Consider the following 23,654-nt stretch of genomic DNA (forward strand, 5'->3'; position numbering starts at 1 on the left):
CACTGTTCCATTGGGGTAAGATATTCTACCAGGAGAGAGGCAGAGCTTCTTAATTTTAATGCCCTGCTTCAGGCTTCAGTATATAGGTATCCACTAATACATTGCCCAAAGAAATGCAGTTTTACAGTCATTCCCTGAATAAGATGAAAGGCTGAGTAGTTTATGGCTGTGGCATGACTTACTACACACTGCCCTTAGCCGCTCCTGGGACAGCTGGCTTTGTCGGCAGCAACGGAGTGGAGTTTATGACAGGACGGAGCAATTGCTAGATGGATTCCAATCAGAGGCCTTGCAGCATCTATCACGCTTCCATTTCAACCCCAGACCATTCCCCATGTTTAAACTCATTGTGCTGAGACCCCATCAGCTGGAAGGGCAGGAGGGTGAGACCAGACACGTGTGACTGCCATTTCCTACAACACAAATCCTTGCTTTGTGGCCCCAGGCATGTTGCAGGGCAAGCAAACAAAACCACCACCCTCCTGGACAGCTTATTTTAGCTTCCCACTCGCTGCCCTCCCATGCCTCGTGACAGCCCGCGAGCCGCCAGGCAGCCACCAGACTTCCTGCTCGCTGGCCCTCGGAGGGAAAAACAGCCGGGAGGAAAGAAAAATGACTTTGTGGGAAGTGCCGTCCCCCTCCAAAGCAAACAGAGCATGTCCTCAAGAGGCTGTGTAAGCAGCAAGGTGGAAAACACATGGCGTCTCGGAGCTGGGAAGATCAAACAAGATAGCCCTCCCGCAAGGGAAAATCTGCTGCGTCTCCGTGACCGCACTCCCCTTGCTGTTTTTATCTTTTCCCCAGAGGTTTCCTGGGCACACATGCATTTCTGGGTCGTCACTTTGGTACCCCGCTGGAAGTGATTCCCTGCACCCCCTCTGCTTTGGGGCTGAAAGAAGAGGTCAACACCAGTTGTACTTAATGAATCGGACAGTAACAGGGAGAACCAGAACCTGGCATCTGGACGGTTGTTTGCACAGCTCCTGGACTGATTTTAACCAAGCCCTGACCTGGGTATGCTCTTGGAATCTGTGCTGGCTGGGGAGCAACCCACTTTGGATGCAGCACTGTTTTGCTTGGCAGTGCAATAGGTAGAGGTGGGCTGTGCTGTTGCTAGCTGGTCTGCATGCCAGGCAGCAGCACGCATGCTCTGAGCCCACAGGCACGCATCAGGTCCCCCAGCAGACCTTGCTTTCCCCCACAGCAGCAGAGGCTCACGGCATCCGCCTAAACACTGTCATCAGGGGACAACCTCATGGCCACAATCACCATGTGTCTTCTGCAGAGTCAGGATTTACATATAAACACCTAAGTGCTGCTGAAGTCAGCATAGGGCTTAATCTACTGCCACTATTGCCCAGCGTCACCCATTGATGGTCACTGGCACGTAGGAAGGTGCCCTGGTCTCCACCACCAGCACCCTGTCCCCGCAGCGCTCTGCTGGGGTTTGGTGTGGCTGCTGTGACCTCTCCTCCCAGGCCTGGCAACATTGGTCGGTGGGAAGGCATGCCACCAGCCTTCCAGGGGACATCAGGCACCCTGTGCCCTCCCCGGGGAGGGGCAGTAGTCAGTTGCGTCCCACCACACCAGAGCAGTGTCACCGCCGTTGCCTGCAGGCCAGCCTTGAGGGACGGTTGGGCCAGGTTTAAATGGCAGCTGGTGCTTCCCTGTGGCTTGGAGGAAGGAGAACTGAATTAAAAAATTAAAAAACCCCAAAGATGGCTCTGTCAATCAGAAGAGCCTGGGCTGGCCCCAAGATAAACGATGCAGTGGGAGGAAAAAAAAAACCAAACCAAAACAAAACCAAAAAGCGTTTTCCAGGCGTTTCAAAATCTCCCCAACTTCGTTCACCCAGGAGGATAAAAACATCGGCCTGCCTCATGGCTGCCTCTTGAGGGCACTTTGGGATGGAAAATGCAGTAAGGCCAGAGCTGCACTGGGAAGTTGTGCCCCAGCGCCCTGTTGCCAGAGAAGAAAGCTCCACGTGGAGGAGCGAGAGTAATTTGTCTGAACCACCACACACAGTCAGTGCCAGGGACTGTTTCTCGTGTCTATGGATTGCTTTCCTGGTGGGATAGACCTGGTGGGCAGGGAAATCGGGCGAGTGACATGAAGGCCATTTTGAATTCTTCCTGTTATTCCTGGCTGTTCCAGCAAGCCCAGAGAGGTGGGAGGAACCTAGAGAAAAACTCACTTTCCTGCAGACGTAGCCTTTGCTGAGAAAAACAGCCCGTGTGCTGGTGCCCACAGAGCTGAGCAGGATCACATTCACTGCCTTCTTTCTAGAGCAGAAAGGGGAGGGATGGTGCACCGGTTCTTTCTCCCTGTATCCTGCACAGGTGTGAACCTGTTCAGCCAAACTCAGCAAAGATCTCAGAACTGGTAGGACAGGTTTGGGAGACAGATTAAAAAAAAAAATGGGTTGAAGAAAAGAACAGCCCAGCCATAGCCCAGAGGAGACCAGCCAGAGCAGGTCCTTGATAGAAGGTGGCACAGTGAGGGTCTCCAGAGGCTGCTGTGATTTACCTGGCAGCCTAACTCTGACAGGGCTGAGAAACTCCATGGAGCAGTGGCAAGAACGGGCTGAGAAGCCAGGAGTAGGACCAAGGTGTTGAAGGCAAACGAGATGGAGCCCAGCCCGGTCAGGGAAGCTGATGGTGAGGGGAGTACAGCAAGGGCCATGTGGATGGGAGAGCTTGAGGGCCAAACATCATTCCCCCTTTCCCTTTGAAGCCAGCTCAGAGCCAAGAGAAATCACCCCTGGCACACGGCACAGGGAGATGCCTGTGGCACAGGCAGCCTTGCAACCTAAGCACACAGACAGTGGCTAATCACATTTTCTGGCTGTCATGCTTCTCCAGCAGGCTCGCTCCCTGATGCTCCTTATCTCAGCATCGTGAGCATCAAACCAGGATGGGGGCTCTGTGGTGCCAGCACGCGGCAGCCCAGAGCCCCTCAAGCGAGTCGTGGTGCCTGTGACACGGGAATCCTGACACTACGTCTTTGCAATCTGCTTTGTTGCAACGCACTGTCTGACAGGGATTTTGCAGAGGAGGGCAGCGCCTTTCACCAGGGATAACGCGCTGTAGGATCTAACAATCACCACAAATTTCAGTGTAGAGAAACCCATTGCAATGCCAGTTCATACTAAGCTTGTCAGAGATACGATCTGAGTCCTGTTTCTCTCACATTAGTCAACACTGATACATTTTTTTCCTCCTTTCTCCATGCCCGTGGTTCCTTTGGGCCCCTGCCCCAGCTCCTGCTGGCTGGTGGCCACTGGTGCTGCACCAGCCACAGCAACTGGGATACCTGGACTCAAATCCCATGGCAAGCACCTGCTTCCCCTGTGGCACCTGCACCACAGGACCTCGGGCCTCTCCGTGCATCCCTCTCCCGTGGGGATGGTGCCGAGGTGAGAAGCAGGACCAACGCTTGGCTGCGTTTGCGGAGCAGGCAGCGGGAGCCAACATCGTGCTCAGGGGCTTTTTGTTCCTGTTCACTCATCACGTTTGCTCTGGAGTCTTCAGGGGTGTAGAGTATTCCGGTACCTCTGCTTAAAAAGAGAGCCGGTTTCCTTTCTGCAAGGTTATGGTGTCTTCGAGGTGCAAACACCCGACTGCCCGAAGCTCCGTTAGCACCGGCAGCAAAGCACCCATCGCGCCGGGGGGCAGGCAGCGGTACCCCAAGTTGTGGCGGCCGATCAAGCGATCCGCAGCCGCGGGAGCCGTGAGGCTCTGCCGATCGGGTGGGTACCGGCGGGCACGCCGGCCCCGGGCGGGTGGCGGAGCCGCTGCGGCGGGCGCGGGGCGGGAGGGGGCGGCGCCTCCCGGGGCCCCGCTCCGGCGGTAGGAGCGGGGCGGGCGCCGCCTGGAACTCAAACCTCCGTCCTCCCCCTCAGCCAATGGCCAGCGCGACCGCCGCCGTCAGCCAATGAAGGCGCGGGATCTCCCGCCACCAACCAATAGGAGCGCGGGGGCCGGAGCGGCGAGTAACGCTCGGGAGCGGCGGCGGCGGCGGCGATGGCCCCGGAGCGCGGCGACCGGTCGCTCCCCGCCGGGACCGAGGGTCTTCCCCGGGCTTTCCTGCAGAGCCTGCGGACTCTCTTCGATATCCTGGATGACCGGCGGCGGGGCTACGTGCACCTACGGGAGATCGAGTCCCGCTGGCGGGGAGCGGAAGCCCGGGAGCTGCCCGCCGGGGTGATGGAGGGGTTGCGGCGGGCGGCACCGGCCAGCGGGTACCTCACCTTCGAGCGGTTCGTCCTGGGGCTGCGCGCTGCCCTGCCCGGTGCCGACGCCCCGGCGGAGAGCGGCGGTGGGCGGCGGAGCGCGGAGAAGCCGCCGAGCCCGCGCTGTGCCGAGGAGCGGCGCGGGAAGAGCAGCGGGCAGGGGGACCCGGGGCCCAGCCAGCCCCGCGGCCGGGGTGAGCGGCGGGGCCGGGCCGGGAGGGACGTGCCCGGCTGGGTGCGGGTAGCCGTGGGGTGCGGGCAGCCCCGAGGTGCGGACAACCCCAGGGTGCGAGCAGCCCCGAGGTGCGGACACCCCCGAGGCCGGGGACTGCAGTTCAGCGGGGCGGGGGGGGACCCGGAGGCTCGCAGCGGTCCCCGGGCGGTGCGGACCTGTCCCCTCCCCCGGACTGAAGCCCGCAGGCGGGGTGGAAAACCCCGCAGAAATGACCGCTGTCCCTAATTGCGGCTGGGGGGTGGCTTTGATCCCAGCTGCGGGTAGACTGGGAATGGAGAGCGTGCTGCCCGTCTCAGCTTGTGCTGCCCTTCGCATCTCTCCCCGTGTGGGTGCTGGTCTGTTTATAGCGGTGACAAGAAGAATTAAGGGCTTTGCCGTAACGTGGCCGTGGTTGTCCCCTGGCGCAGTCTGTCGGTGACCTTCCTCGGGGGTGGCTAATGCGGCTGCTCCTCTCGCAGAGGCCCGGGGTCTCGGGGTGCCAGGCAGCTTCGCCAGAGCGGGATCTGTGATCAGGGAGCAGTGTGTGCTCGGGTGGGCTCCGTGCTGCGGGTGTGCAAAAAAAAAAAAAGGAAAACCGCATCCAACTTTTTTCATTTAGCTAGTTCCATAGCGCTATTTACAAGAATAAATAATGAAGCAATAATTAAATGGGAAAGCAGCATCAGGTAGATGTGCTTTGCTGTCTCAAAGCGCTGTTTAGGCAGCCAGGCTCTGCAGAGCTCACTGGCAGGTCCCTGTGGATTCTGCCTCTCCCTTGGGATGTGGGATCTCTGTGCTGGGTCTGCCACCCCTGGGTGGCACACTGACCTGGGCAAGGGGGAGGCTACTTCACCGGCATCTCCGTTTGTTGCTACTTGGTAGGAGATGTTATAAGGCAACCAGGCTTCTGGACTTACCTGGTGTAGGTAATGCTTCTTTATTTAGACTTGTGAAGTGCCTTGACATCTAAGAACACAAAGGTCTGGTGAGGAGCTGGTGTTTTGTTACTGCAATACTTAAGCACAGTGACTCCCTCTATCTTGGGAAAGCTGGGCTGGTTTGCCTTCCCTTCCCAGTCCCTTCTTCTGCTGGGTGGAGAAGAAACTTTAACCGTGGCTGAGGTTCTCTGCTTTCCTTTTTGCCTCCAGACCAATCGCTGGAGCTTCACCTGGGGGAATATTATTAAGCAGGCAGGTTCTTCTATCGTCGAGAGAGTAAATCTGGAAAAACCTGAAAAAAATCCTGCTTGGTAAATCAACAGCAAAGGGAAAGCTCTGCCCTGGAAAGGAGCAAGCAGATGGCTACAGCAGCTTTCTGGTTGCTGAGGATCTTTTCGTTACAGACTGATGTTAAAGTGATGTCTGGAGCCTGCAGGCAGGGTTAGTGCCTCAACCCTTGCTGCCAGCTTCCAGCAGTGCAGGGCTGTGTTCGGGCAAAAGGCCTGAATTTCAGGTTGATTCAGCAGCTTAATGAATGTTATAACTCAGAGTTACTCTCCCTTCTAGTTCCAGATCCTGCAGAGCTGCCCAGCGCTCCCTTCCACCGCAGAGCTTTCCCAGGGTGTGGTTGAACGGGTAGATGTTCTCAGCTGGCTGCGAGGGAGATGGGCACTGCCATGGCAGGACATGGCTCTTCCTCACTGTGGACAAATGTGCTGGATGCTGAGAGCTGCCCACAGGTCCAAGAAACCCCATCTCCATTAAGATTATATCATTTGGGCTTGAGGCTGCTCTGAGCCTCCAGCTGCATGAGGTGGCTTCTGTAGGAACCCAACCAAGCACAGCGAGATAGTGTATCGGTGCCCATTGGCTGCAAAGAGTCTGAGGAAACTCCCTGTCTGTGTTTTGGGGGAAGGAGGTGCTCACCAGATGCCACCCTAGCTCTACTTTCCAGTCCAGGGGACATCTGCATGCTTCAGAGGTGATTTGGATGCGAATCATGGCAAGGTGGGAGAGGTTGGGGCCAGGTGATCCTCCTGCGTGTGCAGGGACGCAGTGAGCCAGCAGGACAGCAATTCTGTCCCGTTTTCCCCGCTAACCTCCATTAGCATACGGGCAGAAGTGTTTCTGAAGAAGTCCCTGCCTAGTGTCATCTTCCAGCTCCTCAGAAGCTCTCCCCAGCCTGGCAGTGCTGGGACAGCCCACAAGCCACCGCTGCGCACCAGCCACGGTCCCTGGGGAGCCAGCAGCATCTGCCGGCTGCGAGGATGGTGAGGCTGATCTTGGAGAAGTCACTGGGCAGGGAAGTCACCGTGATGGCTTCCCTACCAGTGGTGCCTAGGTGGCCTGTCACAGCAGCATCCGAGCGTCTTGGTACTGGGGGGTCTCTACCCTTGTGGTTCCCCTGTGAGCTGAGACCTGGGGAAGTTAAGACACAGAGTAGAAAGTGCCTTGCCCAGGAGGTCTGTAGTGGCCCTGGGCACTGCCTCCTCCCCAGCACAGCTCTTGCCTTTGCTGCTGGGGTGGCCTGGCTCTAGCAGCTGCCTGAAGAGTGGCTGAGCCCTGGCAGGGAGGAGGAGGTGGTGGTTCGTAGGTAGCTGTTGTTGTGTGGGCCGTTGCCAGGGACAGGTATGTAATGTGTGAAATGACCATGAGGTGTTTGCTCCATCCTGGCACTTGCTCTGGCAAATGCTGGGCTCATGTCCTGCAGGAGTAGAGAGGCGTTGGGAGGGAAAAGGCCATCCCATATCTCATGGCAGGATCTCTTCCACCTCTGGTGAGCTGGTCCTGCTCTTTGCCTAAGAACTAATCCTAGCTAACTGGCAGGGACCCTGTTTTAGCCACTACATTGTCAGCTCAGGTGCACAGAGCTCTGTTGTTTGACCAGGAAACACCTTCTTATCACAGGTTCAGCTCAGCTCAACCTGGCACTTCCAAGTAACAGCAGTGAAAACGTTTTAAACGTGTTTCTACCCTTTCAGAGGTGCTCCTGGTTTTGCTTTGGGATTCTGCCTATTGAAGCTACCCTTGGTTTTGGGGCTGTTCCTCAGCTTCCCAAGCAGGATGTGCTCCAGGTCTGCCAGGAGAACATGTGTGTGGTTGCACTGGTTTTGCTGGGTTCCTCCTGGGTAGATATGGGTATATGAAACTACCGGCGGTTGGCAAAACAGGTGAATGGATGATATCGAAGACTTTGTGTTTATTGACATGCTGGAGACCTGTCTGCGCCAGAGCAGTTGCTAGTAGAAGAAGCAGGATGCCATGATGGACCAGAAGGAGGATTTTTTCCATGCCATGGTGGCTTCTTTCTCCGGTGACACAAAGTGACAGGCTGAGGGAGGTGCTGTGTAGTGTTGCCTGTTGCCCCCTGAGCCTGAGTCCAGCTCCTGTTGCTGAACTGGTGCAAACGTGGCAGCACAGGCAGTCCTAGTATGGTGCAGCTCTGCCAGACCTCATTGCCTTCAAGGTGAAGGGTGGCTCTGGTGGCCCCAGCTGCCCTCTTGCTCTGTATCCCTCTTCCACCGTATCCCTCTTCCATCACGTCCATGTGCTTGGCTGAGGAGACTTGTGGAGCAGTGGGCAGCAATGCGGTGGCCCGGGCAATGCTGCGCTCCCTGTCCCGGCACTTACAGCCCTCGGTGCCGGCATAACACGGAACATGCTAGACCTGTGCCAGGCAGCTCTGGCGCCTGGGAGCCGGCGTGTGCCCAACCCGTGGGAGAAGGATGTGGCGATGGGTGGGGGCGCCTGGCAGATACGTGGGGAGCGGTCCCAAGGAGGAGATGTTTTCCCCGGCTGCCTCGCTGCCTGCCTTTGCTTGCCTACCTCCCTGCTGCTCTCGTTTGAAAGCCAGGTTGGGAAAGAAACTCTCGAGGAAACCTGTGTGCGGAGAGGGGGGGGTGAACTGTAAAGGCGAGGGGGTGAGCATGAGGCAGGGTCTGCTGGGGACTCAGCAGGAGACCGGGGCAAGGGAGGCACAGCAGGCTTGCTGCCCAGGCACACCTGGGGAGGGTGCTGGCTGCACCCTTAGCTGCCCCAGCATCACGGTGCTGCTCTGCCAGCTCGGCCAGGAGCAGGGATCTGATCTGACTTGGCCGTGGCCACGGGGCTGTGTTTCTGGCGAGTGTGCGAGGGCGGACGTGCAGGGCTTGTCCCGACTTTCCTGCAGGTACCCAGCCAATACCTGCTTCGGCATAGGGGCAGCGCAGACAGGAGGTGTCTGATCCAGCCTAAAACCTGCCAGAATGAACTTAATCTGCAAAAATAGGTTATGTGTGGATTTGCACCACGTCATGTGTTTGTAGTAGATCAGTCTTTTGCACGGTAGGATGTTGGGATTGTAATAAAATACTGGGAAACCTACAACCTGATTTAGACGACGGACACGGGGTCTTGCGGGGGGTACACGTGCATGGCCAAGCCCATCACCAAGCAGGAGCTGCCTTCAGGAGGAGTCAGATTCTTGGCAGAGCCTTGTGCGACCTGAGTGGGAGCCAGGGGTCCCGTGAGGACAGGATGAGGGTAGGCAATATCACTAATGGTTTAGTTGCCTGTGCCAGGACTGAAACAGCACTGCCTGGAAGCTGCCTGCTTTGTGCAGAATATGACCACTGAGGTCTGTTGCCAGCCTGGTGCAGCCAAGGAAGTTGTTGCCGAAGCCCTCCCTGCCCGTACAAAGATGCAAGCACATGCTCAGGCCAGTGCTTTGCTCAATTTCTCCCTCCTGCCACATCTGTTTGCAAGACCACCCTGCAGACAGTCCTATAAAAGTGCCCGTGAGGAGTTTTTTGTTGCAGGTGGCGGGTGGCCTCATGCTTTCCTCTGTTACAGGTGGTGATGCTAAGGCTGCTGTGCAGTCCCAGGGAGATGGCAGCCATCCAGGGGCTGGGGACACTCGGAGGCATCAGAGGGGACGTGCAGAACACCGGAGACACACCATCACCAACGGTGTGGACTTCAGCACGGTAAGGGGATAGCCCTGCCATGGGCTCCAGTGAAGGGTCCCGTGGACCCTGGGGAAAGGTGGATTGCAGGGGTCCCGCACCGCTGACACCAGCTCCGTTTGGGCTGTGGCTCCCTGCTGCCCACTCTGCACGTGAGAGCCGTGGGGTGTCGGGCAGATCCTGGTATTTTGGGTACAAAGCTCTGTTGATGTACATGGAGGTCCTGCCGTTACTTCCGAGGTGCTTTCTGTCCTGAATTGTGCTAGACAAGCAGGGGGCATGTGTTCTCCTGCCTGCCCCCAGAGTGGGGTCAGCCCATGGAGCCGGCATTGGACCGCACGGATGCCTTTGCTGTGGGCAAAAACTTGGGCAGGGAAAGGCAAACGTGTAGCTGCAGGACCAGGTGGGTCTCTGGGTCTTTCAAGCACCCCAGCGAAGGTCAGGTCTGCTCTGCGCTGGCAAGTGGGGGTGCTGAGCTGTTCCCCCTACCAGATGTTCTCTGTAGGTCAGAGCTCAAGCATGCTGATTCCCCTGGCTCCTGAGAGACCTTTTGCCAGAAATGCAGAGAAATCAGCATTGAATTTAGCCGGGCAGCCCAGAATGGAGGGATCTGCTCTGAGCGGAGAGGCTTGGATTAGATTGCCTGGATGAAGAGATCTGCACTGCTCCAAGTGGGATGGAGGAGCTGCCTGGGCATGTTGCCCACAAACTCAAGCTAAATTTTCCTGGGAAGAGAGCCAGGACCAAGCCTGCAGGATGAGTGATGGGTGGGATGAGCTCTGGCTGGTGTCAGAGCCGTTGCTGAGGCTGTGACCGGCGGTGCGGGTGGCTTCGATTGCAGCCTGGCGCTGGCCTTGGGGGACATAACATGATCTGGTGCCTGGCCTGGGGAGGGGGGCAGCTGTGCACGCGTGGTTTGCTGGGCTTGCAGCCATACAAGGGGTAGGGGTGCTGGTGGGCTGAGGGCTTGTCTGCTGGCAAGGAGTAATAAATGTGCCTGTGAGTGTCTGGGGATGAGTGTCTCTGGCTCTCAGGGTTTTGGTGGCTGGGAGCTGCTCTTTGAGGGAGGGGAAGATCCCTCCTTTCCTGGCAAGGCTCATAACCCACGTGTGCAGCTCCAGGCTTGAGCCCATCACTGCCATGAGCTCAGGGTCCTGCCTGGTACTGGTGAGGAGGGGCTGGTGGCCAATGTGTCTCACCAAGAGCTGGGGTCTGTTCCCAGCTCCACCACAATTACTCTTCCTCTGGGCTTGTGTTGCCCTTGCCTCTGTTTTCCCAAGTTGTGGGGGCAGCGGGAAGGAGGTCCTCTGCCTTTCCTATCCGCTCCCCAGTGTACCCAAGTGCTGCACCGCCTTTCCTATCCTACTCTCCCAGAGAAAGGGTGTCTGTCCCTGTCCCCCAGGTGAGGACCCTTCCCTGGCACCCTGGCAGGAGCCTTAGTACCTGGCAGGTACTAATCTCACTTCTGAGCGTACAGAGACGGTTGGAGCAGGTCTGAGTCCAGCAAGGACAGAATCCCTGCAGAGTGGTGCTGCCACCATCCAGCCCCAAACCTCCCCCACCCCCACCCCTCCCCACCCCCCATGCTGGGAGAAGAGACAAGCTGTGATTAAGCTAATTTGCCTAAAGCCCCGGGGGGGATGGGAACACTGGTGTCCATCCTGCATCCTGGGGTGCGCTAGGACGGGTTCATCCTGAACAGCAAAGCAGAGGCATGGGGGCTGTGCTGCAGCCTCAGGACCCTTTGTGCCACCAGAGCTGGTGTCTGCTCAGCTGGCGTTTTTCAGCCAGTCCATCATTGATCAGCCTGATTTCCCCATGGCCACAGGGGGTGGCTGGGATGAGACCTGTGAGAGGCCGAGCGCTTTCATTTGTAGGCAGCCCAGGGTACAGCACTGTCCCCTCCCCTTCTATTCGGGGTAGCACCAGCCAAGTCCAGTCTTCCTGTCCCAGAAGCCGCCTCTGCCCCCAGAGCATCCCATCCTTAGTGAGGTGCCATCTGTCCCTGCATCTGGCATAGTTGGTGATGTTCCACTGCTCTGTGGGATCCTGCCTCTTCCTCCAGACGCCGTGCTGGCCAGCAAACCTGGTGGGACCAGGGCAGGCCGGGCAGTCACGGGCTGCAGCCCGAGCTGGGTGGGGGTCCTTGCCATGTACAGCACCTTCTTCATGCCCCTCAGCAACAGCCTGCATAGCACCAAGGCTCTGCGCTTCTTCCTGTGGGTATGTCCCCTTCGCTCTGTCTGTCCATCCAAGCGTGTTGCGGGAGAGGGTTCATGTTGCAAACAGCATTTCTAGGAGCAGCGGGAGCAAGGGCAACCCTGGCATAAAGAGTGGCTGGTGTGGGGTGGCTGGGAGGTTTTGGGGCTTGCAGTGGGGATGGGGAAGTGCTGGTGGCCTGAAGAAGGTCTTGATGTCCCTGGGGCCAGGGATCTGTTCAGGGTCGCTTCTAGGCTGAATCACCCCCCTCCAGATGCTCTCCAAAACAGCAGGAGAGGTTCCTGAGCATCCAGCAGCTTCTGGGGGATACAAGTCCCACTGGTGCCTGGAGGAGGCTCTCCTGGAGCTCAGTGTGTGTCCAGGCTGTGTTGCAGCAGGGAAGGCAGTGGCAGCAAGGCAGGCAGCTCCCCCATGCTCCCGGCACGGAGACAGTGGGGCAGGAGCTGGAGGAGCAGGCTGGCACGGCTCGGGACAAGTAGGGTGGGAGCCTGGGGCTCACTGGGTGAGGGCTGATGAAGGGGTTACTGCACCAGTCACTCTGTTCTCCAGGGATGTCCCTTCTCATGCCCCCTCTGTGATTGCCAGCAGCAGTGCAGTGCTGAGGGACAGCAGGAGAAGGTGGCAGCAGAGCAGGGGACCCCATGTCTCCTGGGGTGCAGACCACTGCTCCCGCTCCGCTGTGATGGAGGGGCTGAGCCCCCTGCCCTGCAGCAGCCTTGGCATTGCCACAACCTGGCACAGGGTCCTGCTCTGTGTGTCCCAGGGGGGTGGTCTGGGGGCAGGAGCCCTGGGCAGCCTTGTAGCAGCTTTCCAGGTGCATAAAGGTCCCTGTAGCCCTCTTCCGGCGGTGCTGGTGCTTGAACCTGAAAGACTGGCAGAGACACTCAGCAGAAAGGTATGCTGTGGTCTGCTCAGCTCAGAGATGCCTTGGGGGGTGAAGCAGAGGGGGGAGCGGAGTGCTGGGGAAACAAGGCTGCAGGTTTTCCCCTGGCTTCCAGTCTGCACATTTAGCTTGGCTGCTCAGCGAAAGCCGTGTGTGTCTGTGCTGCTGGCTGATGCTCACTGCCGTGGGGAGATGTGGGGAGCAGCTGCAGGCCCTGCTCTTGCTGCTTCCCTGGATAAATACAAGGTGGGGAAGCCTGCTGCCTCAGCGGGGAGCAGGAAAGTAGAGGTGGCCTGAGTGTCCTTCACCCGTTTGAGTTGTTCTCCCAAACTGGAGAACTCTTTCTCCAAAGCAGCATCAGTCAGCAGCCATCCACCCACTCCTCCGCAGCTTTTCATGGGGAGAGGGGCTGAGGCCCCTGCCCAAATCCATATTCCTCCATGCCTCATGAAGAAACCAGCTCCTAGGGCTTGACAAGGCGTTGATGAGAAGGGGGTAACATCTCTGCATGCTCTGTCCTGCAGCTGAAGCACATGAAGGAGCTGGAACAGGAGAAGGATTTCCTGCTGCAGGGTCTGGAGCTGGTGGAGCGTGCCCGGGAGTGGTACCACCAGCACATCCAGTTCATGCAGGAACGCCAGAGGCTCCTGGGGAAGAACAAAACCAGTGCTGTGAGTCTGGGGCTTGTTCTTGGGGTGCCCGTCTGCTTGGGAGGGTCTGGAGCTGCTCTGTGGGTTTGGAGAACGGGGCTGGGACTTGGCTGGACCTGGAGCTGGCCCCATGGTAACCCCCAGCCTCTTCTTCCTCCTCATCCCCTAGGACTTTGTCTCTGAGGGCAGCCAGAGCCACCTGGGGCGCCTGGTCCCCAAGCTGCAGGAGGTGAACCGCTGCCTGGGTGACCTCCTTTCCACCACTAGCAAGGTGAGAGCAGCAGATCAGCACCTTGTGGTTGTTTGCGTGACCTTGGCACCCATCCTGTCTCCCTCCTCATTCTGGTGTCTGGGCTGACATCAGAGCTGCCAGAGTTTCCCCAGGCCCTGGGGAGGTGACTTGGCTTTGTGGGCAAGATAGGGGATGGGGAACAGCCAGGAGGACAGCACAGCTGGTCCTGAGCTGGGCTGGAGGATGCTCAAGGCATTTGCCTGGCTAAAGAAGATCCCCAAAAAGGTGGAGCCATTGTCAAGTGAATAAGGAAGCCATCCTGCTGAGATGCTGAGTCAGCCCTCTCAGAGCTGTCTGTCCCACTGGGCTCCTGGCAGGAGCTGGGCACACTGGCAGGAATGCTTCCCACCTGTGCCCGCCTTGCTGCAGACCCTGTGATGGCCTGTGCTGGGATCTTAATCCTGCGCTGGGCTTCACTCAGTTCCCTGTGTGCCACAGAAACAGCTCCTGGCCTTGGAGAAAGGCTGAGGAGGGCCACTGGGAGGGAGGCTGGATGCCTCATCCCTTCCCTTCATCTTCTCTGCAGCCAGCGAACCCCTCAGCTCTGAGCAGGCTGGTGCCCCTGGCGTCCCCAGCCTCAGCAGGCTCCCAGCAAGCCATCAACATGCTGAAGGAGCAAAACCGGCTTCTCACCAAGGTGAGTAGGGGTATGGGGGGAAGAGGGGGGTGGAATGGGGATGGGAAAGAAATACAAGGCAGTGGAAGGTGTTTCTTCAGCTTGGCCAACCGTGGTCATCCCAGAGAAGGGTGTGTGGGCTGCACCTGGAGACCCTCTGTCATGCAGCTGTGTGCAGCTGTTTGCTGGATGAGGGTCCGTGGGCAGGGACGGGGTCTCCCTGCCCGAGAGAGAAGGCTGTGACAAAGGCAGGTCTGCCACGGGAGGGTGCAGACCTACGGCTGGGGTCTGTGAGCAGGGCTGCTGGGGAAGGGGCACCTCTGATGCCCCTGCCAGGGCTGGGCTCACTGCTGGGGTTCACATCCCAGCACCCACAGGGCAGCAAATGCCAACGTTTTCCTCCTCTGTCCCGTGCAGGAGGTGACTGACAAGAGCGAACGCATCACCCAGTTGGAGCAGGAGAAATCTGCGCTGATCAAGCAGCTCTTTGAGGCTCGTGCCCACAATAACCATGAAACGAGCCAGCTGGACTCCACCTTCATCTAGCGCCCGTCTCCCCGCTCCCCAGCCTCGAGCTTTCCCAGGGGTTTCGTGGGACTCTTGCTCAAAACCCATTGCACCCGTTGCTCCAGGTGTCATATCTTGAGGTCTGGAGCCACAGGTGGCATCTCTGCAGGAGGAAGCCAGGAACGAATATCCCTGGTCCCACCTGGGGAGCATCCTCGCACTGCTCTGCTGCTGGGCTTTCCAGCCGTGCTGCTCTCAAGCTGCTCCTTTTTCTGGCTCTAAACAGACTGCAGGGACTGTACCCCAGCCCCGTGACCCCCACTGTGCTGGGGGAGATGGCTGCTGCCCATGCTGCCCGCACAGGAGGGAGCTGCTGTGCCCTTGGCCTGACTTAGGCGGAGTTTTGGCTGCTCTCAAAAAACCATAATGCATCTTAAACATTCAGCTGGCATCTCCGGGCAAGCCTGGCTGTTGAAGGGTGGCCCGTCCCCTGCTTGTCCTGCTGTTGGAAGACAAGATTGAAAATCCACTGAGGCAAGCCTGGCCCCTCTCTGCTGCCTGAGTTCTGCCTGCCAGTGACACTATACTGGGCCAGAGCAGCGGCCGAGCTGGTGCTCCTCCTGGCGTAACCCTTCTTTCCAGTTTGCAGTAGTGATGCCATAGTCACTGTTTACACGTCTGCAGGCTCCTGTAGTTAATGAGCCACAGACCCAAACGAGGTAGCCCATACCTCTGAGCTGCTGTTTCAGGCTGTTTGCAGGTTGAGGCAGACACCTCAAGGCAAATCCCTTTATTTGGCTTGACCTGGCAGATGTTTCCCTGTGACTGCCAGGCTTACATTTTTTTCACGATAACTTTAAAATGAGACGTGATGTCCTACAGCATGAGGATGCTAACACAAGCCTGACTTCACGGAAGGGCTTTAGGACAAGGCTTTGTATTTAACTGAACGTGGGTGATGGAGTGGAGGCTGCTGGGCTCTTTCCTTTGCACATCTCCAAGTGGAGAAGTGGCAGCTTTGTCTGTCCTGGTGGTGGATGCGGGCTCCCCAGGGTGATATCCTGAACGTGAACTGCACCCCTCTCCAGGTCTCTTACAGGGGTGATGGTCTTAAGTGTGGGTCCTGCTAGACTGGTGCATCTTAGGATACCTCCTCCTTCCCACCCAGCTCAGTGATGACGCTTGAGCTGAACGATGTCTTCCACTATGGCTTGGTACTTGGTATTTATGGTACTTTCATAGGAGATCTTTGTGAACCCCCACGTAGCACAGGCCTGGCTCTCCGTAGCTCCAAGACCAGGAGCTACTTTCTCTCCAGGGTTCTTTGATGCTCTGACTCTCCTGGCACGATGCTGGGATGCAATGCACAGAGCTGGGCAGAAGGTGCTGTACCTGCCCTGTCCTGGGCTGGGCACCACAGAGACCAATTCCTTCCTCACTCCTGTTTTTATCTGTCCAGTGCTGTCCCATCCAGCTCCTCTCTTTGAGGCTGATCTTGACCTGAAGCTCACTGCAAGGCATGAATCCTTGCTCTACCCCTGCGCCTGCTGCCCTGCGCTGGAGTGGGGATCAGCAGAGTGCTAGGGAGAGGGAGGAGGAAGAGGAGCAAGGCCAGGGCTAGTTGTGTCCCCTATCTCAGGAGTAGGGTGTTAGTTGTCCCCTGGGCATCGGTGCCTGCCACCTCTTTCATGATGCCACGTCTGGTGTCCAGTGCCTGTTTTGCCTGAGGTTTAAATTAAAAGCGACCCTCTTTATGAGGAGGGTCACCTGTCTGTAGGGATAATAAAGTGGGGTGAACCGTTTAGTTTATCCTTCTGTCTCTCTGCCTAAATCAGCCCGTCTACAGCTGCAAGCCTTGAAGTTCCTGACTGTCCTGTCCCACGGGATGCAGGGTGAGATGAGGTTGCACGATCACAGCCTGAGCATGAGGAGGAGCCCAGGGGGTCTCTGTGCCAGGCCATTTCCCCAGGCCCTTTCCCCTTCCATCTGGGCTTCCCTGTGCTCTGAGGCTGGGGACCCCCTGGTCTCTCCTCACCGCCGTGGGATGGGGTCACGAAGCCACCTGCACCCCTTCCAGTGCTTGTAGCTTCATCTGGCTGCTTCTCCAGCACCAGGTGGTGCTGGTGTAGTTCACAACCTCCAATTTTTTTAAATCCCCTTCCTCGGAGCTGGCCCCGTGGTGCTCTGCAGTGGCTTCTTCCTGCAGGGGCAGCCAGAGGGGACCAGGCTGGCACGATGCCCTGTGGCGAGCGTCCCTCCACTCTGCATCCCTCTGCTTTGTGCCGAGCATCCCTCTGCTCTGCATCCCTCCGTTCTGCGCCGAGCATCACTCTGCACTGAGCATCCCTCCACTCTGTGCCAAGTGTGGCATCACCCGCTCCAGGCAACCCGGAGGCTCTACGCTGGCCGGAGGTGCCTTTCTTTGCCCCTCGGCACAGCCAGGCTGTGGGGGGAACTGGGACCCCCTGCAGAGCCCTTTGGGGTTGAGCCTCCCTTGCTGGCAGCGGAGTCAGGAGGGGGACCCGAGCCAAGTCCCCCGCAGCTGGGAGAGGGACCTTGGCCGCGGTCTCTTTCAAGGGATGCTTAGGGCAGCCATGAGTCCCAGACGGAACAAGGAGGGGGGCAATAATTGCCCTCAGTTCCCGTTTTATGCCTTTGCTTGGATGTGAAGTCCGTGAGGGTTTTCAAAGGAAAGAGAGGATCATTGTCCCCACTCAATGCTGCTCTGTGCAGAGCCAGCGCAGCAACGTCCCTGCCCTGGCCCAGGGGAACATCCCGGCTATGCTGGCCCTGGGCCCACTGCCTGTGGGACTGCTGCCGGGTGCAGGGGGGGCTCCGGAGGTGCCGTGGGCTTGAGGTCCCCCAGGAGCTGCAGGGCTGGCCCCGAGCTGTCACCCTGGCCTAGCCAAACTCTTTCTGGGTCTGTGATGGGTCTGGCCTGTGCCTGACCCTCACCTGTGTGTCTGGGCTGTGTCTGCTTCAGCACCCTCAGCAACTCTGGGGGGTGGCATCACTGCAGTGGTGGTCCAGGAGCCACAAGACCTGGGCTGTGGCCAGGTCTGTAAGCCACGCACTGCGTGACATGGGTGAACATCTTCTCCTTAGGCTCTGTTCCTGCTGGACCTGGGTTTGCATAGATTGTGGACATGCCTCCTCCGGGGCCCTGATCACATCTGCAAACCGCTATGTGAAGCTGTGGTCCGCACCAGGAACAGCTGGAGCGGGTCTCTGCTGTCTCCAGCTCCTGCCAACCCACCTCACCTCAGTCCCTCCACACTTGGGATGACTGTCAAATCCAGGTGGCAACGCCACATAGTCAATGCTCATGTCACCCGGCTTCTATCACAGGCACCAGGGTTGGACCATGGGGGGATCCCCACTGCCAGAGCCTGGTGATGGGGGGCTTTTACCGGGAGCGGGGTGCTCCTGGCCCTTGCCTGGGCTCAACCTGGGGACATGCCTAGCCCCCAAGGTGCCCCGGGGGCTGCAGGATCTCGTCCCCTGTGTCCTCAGCTATGTGGTTTGGGAAGAATCCAGTCACCCAGGTCTATTTGTAGTTTCTGTCTTCTCCTGCCCTTCTCACGCCCTTGGAGGCTGGGCTGCATGCCCAGCTAACCCCCTTAGAAAAGAGCTGCTCTCCCAGCAGAGCAATTATCCGAAATGCCAGCAGGAACAGCCGCATCTTGGCCACCCAGCCTGTACGTTTTGTGCTTTTTACTTTTCTTCCCTGTCACGTGGTCAGAAACTGGTCTGCCCGTCACAGGTCCTTGCTGCCCTGGGCAGTTTGCAGCAGCTCCAGCACCCAGAGTGCTGTCAGACCACACTTTCTGCACCCACCATCCTGCTTTTGCCAGTGCAAATCCCTGGGAGACAAACCAAGGATGTGATGACCTGGAGAAGGCTCCAGGTCCTGGGGTCCTGCATGGGCAGCCGGGCTGTGCAGGGCTGTCTTGGCTAAGGAGGTACTTGGTGCATTCAGACCTGCGAGCTGGCGCCCAGTACCTCCTGCTCATCCCCTTGGTCCCTCGTTGTGGGTGTTCTCCTGCCCCAGACCATCGCTGTGCCTTGTTGTCGCAGTTCTGCCTGTAGCCCAGGCTCTAGCTCGCCAGTGCTTTTCTCCTCTTGGCAGAGATAAAACTGCCTCCTGTCTTAGCAGCATCAAAACTGCCTCCTGCCTTAGCAGCATCACCTGGCGCGTGCTCAGTGCTCCCTGTTCCTCCTCCCTGGCTGTGGCCGTGGGAGAGTTTCATTTTCTGCTGACACTTGAGGCACAGTGGAGCAAAGATCCACCCCCGGGGTGGCATACCCTCTCGGGGGGGACAGCAGAAGCAGCCGTGAGTGAGCCTCTGCCACACCATCCCAGCTCGTTCCTGGGGGGATGCTGGGGCCAACAGCTGTGCGAGGTGTCCCCGACATCTCCATCATGGGGGGAATCCAGCACAGCATCCTGGCTCTGCTCCAGTGTCCCCGACATCTCCATCACGGGGGGAATCCAGCACAGCATCCTGGCTCTGCTCCAGTGTCCTGCCAGGTCCCTGCCAGGTCCGATGTCTCCCTGTGGCCATGACCCCAGGCTGCTGTGGGTGCTCACCGCTGCCTGCGCAGCCAACCCAGCCTCTTCCAAGGTACAGCTGATTGAAGCCAGATGCTCCCTCCCAGGGAGACCCTGCGCGATGGGGAGGGGTGGGGCTCCCAAAATTCCTGCTTTTCTCTGCAGCTGTGTACCACGGCAATGGTGACTTTGCTCCCGACATTACATAAAGAGGCAGCTGCCGGTGGCGGATATCCACCCTCTTTTCTCACTCTTGGAGACGCAGCTCTCAGGGACCAGAGCAGGGGTGGGGGTCCTGGCCAACACCCTGGGGGAGCCACAGTGCCAGTGCCCTGAGACCCAAAGAGTCACCTTGTGGGACACTGATGTGGTGGTGGGTGCAGACACGGTGGAGGTGGCTCCCTCCTCCTGCCCTGCACTGGGGGCACCTCTGGTCACCCTTCCGAGGAGATGGGGTCACCCCAGGCAGGGGCAGGCTGCTGAAGGGGCAGAAATGGCTGTACGGGCAGAAAGCCTGGGCTGCAGCCACATCCAGGGAGCAACCAAAACCCACCCACACAATGACACCGCTCTGCCCCACTCTCCCCAGCTGTAGACAAGGGCTGGGCACGTAGACAAGCACGTCCCCACGGCAGGGAGCCTGGCCTGCTCTGTGTCTCTTCAGTTGCAAAAACCCAGCATTTTTCCTTCCTTCATGGCTCCCATTCGCCCTGTGGCTGGATCCAGGGGCCAGCACTGGGAGCAGCGGGTCCTGCTGCCCCAGAGCCTTTCCTGGGTGTGTGCCCCCCGTTCCCCCCCAAGGCAACCCTGCAAGGGTCCAACAGATCCCACGAATCTGCCATTTGTGGGCATGTCCAGGCAGGCAGGTTTGGTTTCTTCTGGCTACTGAAAACAACCTCCTGCCCATGGAGGAGGTCTGGGGGTGTCTACAAGCCCAAGAAGGCACCAGGTAGGGTCGTGGTGGCTGTAGGGATGTCCCCCGGCCCTTTTCACTGTGGAGAAAAAAAAATAAACTGTTATCAAAGCTTCCCATTAAGAACATGACAGCAGGCAGGGCTGCCTGTGCTGCCTGCGCCAGGGCATCCTGCAGCCGCTCCGGGCATGGGTCATGTTCCCGGCCATGCCTGTGTGTCCTACAGATGGGGATGTGTACAGAGCTGTGACACAGCAGGAACAGCCCAGTGCAGGCAGGATGTCCTAGCCCAAGCTCTCCAGACCCAGGTACAGCCTCCAGCCACGAGGACAGAGCTGCCACAGAGGGACTGGTGCTGGTCAGGCCCTGACAAACCCCATGCAGATGCCTTACATCACCCTGCCTATGAGGAAGGTGTCACGGATGACACCAGTTTACTCCATGTCATCCTTGGGGATCTCCTCACCATGCTGCTGTGGTCCTGGCAGTGGCACGGGTGGGCAACTCGGGCAGGTCCGTGGTGGAGGGGAACAAGGGAAGCAGGAACCCAGCAGTGCTGTACTGAGAGCATGCACCAGCTGCGTGGGCTGACTGTCCCCCTCGTGCTGTTGCACACACATGCATGACAAAATATTTCTTTATATTTACCATTGGGGGTCCCCAGGGGTGATGTGATGGGCTCTGAGTAACTGGAGCCAGTTCAAGATGTCCCTGCTCATTGCAGGGGCGTTGGACTAGATGATCTTTGGAGTTGCCTTCTAACTCAAACTCCTACAGTTCTCTGATTCTGTGCAGAGCTGGGGGGGGTGAAGGGAAGCTCGGGATGACCTGTGCCATGAGCAGCGCCATGGGAAGGGCTGAGCATGGCGTGTGCTGCGGGTGCAGTCAGGCTCTGCCCGCAGCAAGAGCGTTCCTCTCTGCAGGGTCTTGTGCAGTTTTGTTTTGCTTCATTTCTACAAAGGTACTCTCAAACCACAACAGCTTTTCCATCCTCACTGAAGATGAACAACTCCCAGATGGTGCTGGTCAAACTGGGAAAGAAACAGGCTTTTTTGTCCTGTTGGCTAAACAAAGAAACCCAAAAGACATTGCCTCAGCCCCCAAGGTTTTGTTTAGCTGAATATGAAAATATTTTGCGTTCTTTTGAGTTCAGTTTGGGCTTTTTAAGCACACTTTTCTTTTTTCTTCTGCTGTATTTAAGGCCAGTTGAAATGAAAAAGCTATTTCTAAGTAACACAGAGAAATGGCCCTGTCCTGGTGCTCCTGGCGTGAGCTCTGCCATGCAGAAAGCAACACTTCTTTGGGATGCTTCCAAAATCTTCATTAGATCTTAAAATCTTCATTAGTCCTTAGGTTGAAACACGTTGCAGGGGAGACCTGGTCCCACAGGCAGATCAGATGTCACTCTGTGCTGGGCCAGGACCCATGGTCTGAGTTCAGAATCCCATCTCCTGCGAGGGATATGCCCTGGCCAGCTTGGAGAGAGCTCAGCTGGATGGACAGGAAGGTATTATCCAAGAAACTTAATGATTTCATCATTAAATATTTAATATTGATAGCTTAGGAAGAGAATAATTTGGCTTGTGAGAGACATCCCAGTGCTGATGCTCCTGCACAGATGCAAACACCTTCTCACGGGTGGCCATGTGGCTGGTCAGTGCTGGTGGCTACTGCCCCATGCCAGGGTGCTGGGCTTGTCCTGTGGGGATGGATGAGCCCAGTGCCCTGGTTGCATCCCTGGCATCCCTGTGTCCAGGGCAACCAGAGTCACTCAGCTGATTCTGGTGGGGTTCTTGGTGGGATCTGCAGGGACAAATGTGCTTTCCATGCTCTGCACCGCCCAGGACATCTGGACGTGTCAGCTCTCATTTTGCTTCCCTGTCCGAAGTCCTAAGGGAGTTTTTCCAGCCCAGCCGTTTTTCACATTTTCCTCTGATGAGTAGGCTGTTGCACTGCTGCCAACTCCCAGAAAGTCATAAATCTCCCTGGCCCTTCTAAAATCATTAAACTAGGAGGAAAAAAAAAAAAACAACCAAAAAAAAACAAAAGCAGCTTTTTTAAACAATGCTTTTAGGAGAGGGCGTTTATTCCTCTCCAGGGTCCTCAGCCTTCATCACTCCCATTGCTCAGCTTTCCGCTGCAATGCCTGCCTTAAGTGGGAACTTGGTATTACAAAACCAAAGGAGCTGTGAAAACCTAAATATTGCAAAACTTATTTGGCTAAGAAGAAAGGCAAAGCCATTGGGGCTGTTGGGGCTGCAAGGTTGGGAGCAGCTCACCCGGCAGGATCCGACACCAGTAGGAATGCCCCAGTTGCTTCATGTCCCATGGGATGGCTGTGCCAGTGGAGCCTGAGGTGGGGGGTTGCCTCTCCCACAGTGGCTGCACCATGTCCTGGGGACAGAAGGAGCTCAAAACCCACCCATCCATGCTGCCCCAAGGACTGTCCCTGCTCCCTGTGGCTTTTCCAGGGATTTCCACCATTTTTCTGGAGCTGGTAGCTGGTGTTCCTCCTCCTGCTTCCCAGTGGGATCAGCAGCTTTCCCCGCTCACAGGATGTCTGCATGGCAGGCTCGGGATGGGGGTCTGCAGGACAGGAGCTGTTCTCCCAAGTCCCTTGCTCAGGTCTCCAGTCCCCCAGGTCCCTCCAGTCCCCACGCACCAAGGTGGCACCCAGCTCCCACTGCCGTGACCACAGGGGCCGTGCTGGCTGGAGGCATCTACTGGCAGGGTGATGCCTACAGGGTCAGGGCAGCTTTTGCCATCCCTCCAGCTGCCAGCCCAGCTGCAGGGCCAGGAGGTGACTTACCCTGTCCCCGATGTGTGCCAGCATCAGGCTGTGACAGCCACCCTGGCCCAGCCACCTGGGTGGCACTGCAGACTACTGCTGCAGCTCGAGAGCTGCTGGGCTGCCCCAGCACAGCCCAGGTTAACGACCACCCTCAAATGACAGCAAAGGGGGGGGGACATCAGCACAGACACCAGCGTGCCAGCATTCATGGCATTGCTCTGGGCAGATGCTCAGGGATTCAGGCACCCCTGGAGAAATCCCCATCTCAGGTGCCCACGGGGGCACAGGCACAGCAGCACGCCTGCAGCCCTACACAGCCCGCGGTGCCAGGCTGTCCTGGGGCCATGCACGCTGTGCCTGTGCTCACACCATGACCCTGCCTGTGGTCACGCTGTGTCCATGCTGACACCGTGGCTGTGCTCTCACCACGCCAGACTGCAGCCCCTGCCCCGCATGCCGAGCCTCCTGCTTTCCCCACTCGGCTCCTGGCTCCCCAGCAAGGCAAAGTGGAAGGAGCCCCTCCATGGGCAACAAACCGTCAGGGCTCGATGTCCCCCACTCCAGCCCAACCCACCCCATATCCACCCACATTCCCCCATCTGTGTGCGACAACACCCTGGCTGCAACGAGCATCATCTGTGCCGTGGGCTGAACCTGCACCATCAGGCTGGGGCAGGCACCTCGTCCTGCAGGAGCCTGGGAAGAACAGGCCAGCTATAAAATTAGCCGGAGCTTTTATTGTTGGGGTATTTTTACATGCAATGGAAAATACGTTGCTGGAGGGAAAATCCAAGAGGTCTAGGCCAGCCTGTGGGATAACAGCATACCTCTGTCCCGTGGTGAATGTCCTGCTCACCCCTGGGTGGGATGCAGGGCTGGGATGCAGGGTGGGAGCTGGCTGCA

At 57.9% G+C, this 23,654-nt stretch overlaps 1 protein-coding gene across 1 annotated transcript; it reads left to right on the top strand.

Annotated features, from left to right (window-relative positions):
• Positions 1 to 3,736: 3,736 nt before the first annotated feature.
• SAPCD2 (suppressor APC domain containing 2) lies at positions 3,737 to 16,304 on the top strand. The gene is given in 9 exon segments (XM_080402264.1): positions 3,737 to 3,909; positions 3,911 to 3,944; positions 3,946 to 3,991; positions 3,994 to 4,425; positions 9,215 to 9,348; positions 12,955 to 13,101; positions 13,250 to 13,351; positions 13,899 to 14,009; positions 14,406 to 16,304. Coding segments are annotated over 9 exon segments (1,140 nt in total). The 5' UTR covers positions 3,737 to 3,904; the 3' UTR covers positions 14,535 to 16,304.
• The last annotated feature ends 7,350 nt before the right edge of the window (positions 16,305 to 23,654 follow it).

Source organism: Falco punctatus (assembly GCF_963210335.1).
Source record: "Falco punctatus genome assembly, chromosome: 9".
In the NCBI taxonomy this organism is placed as follows: Eukaryota; Metazoa; Chordata; class Aves; order Falconiformes; family Falconidae; genus Falco; species Falco punctatus.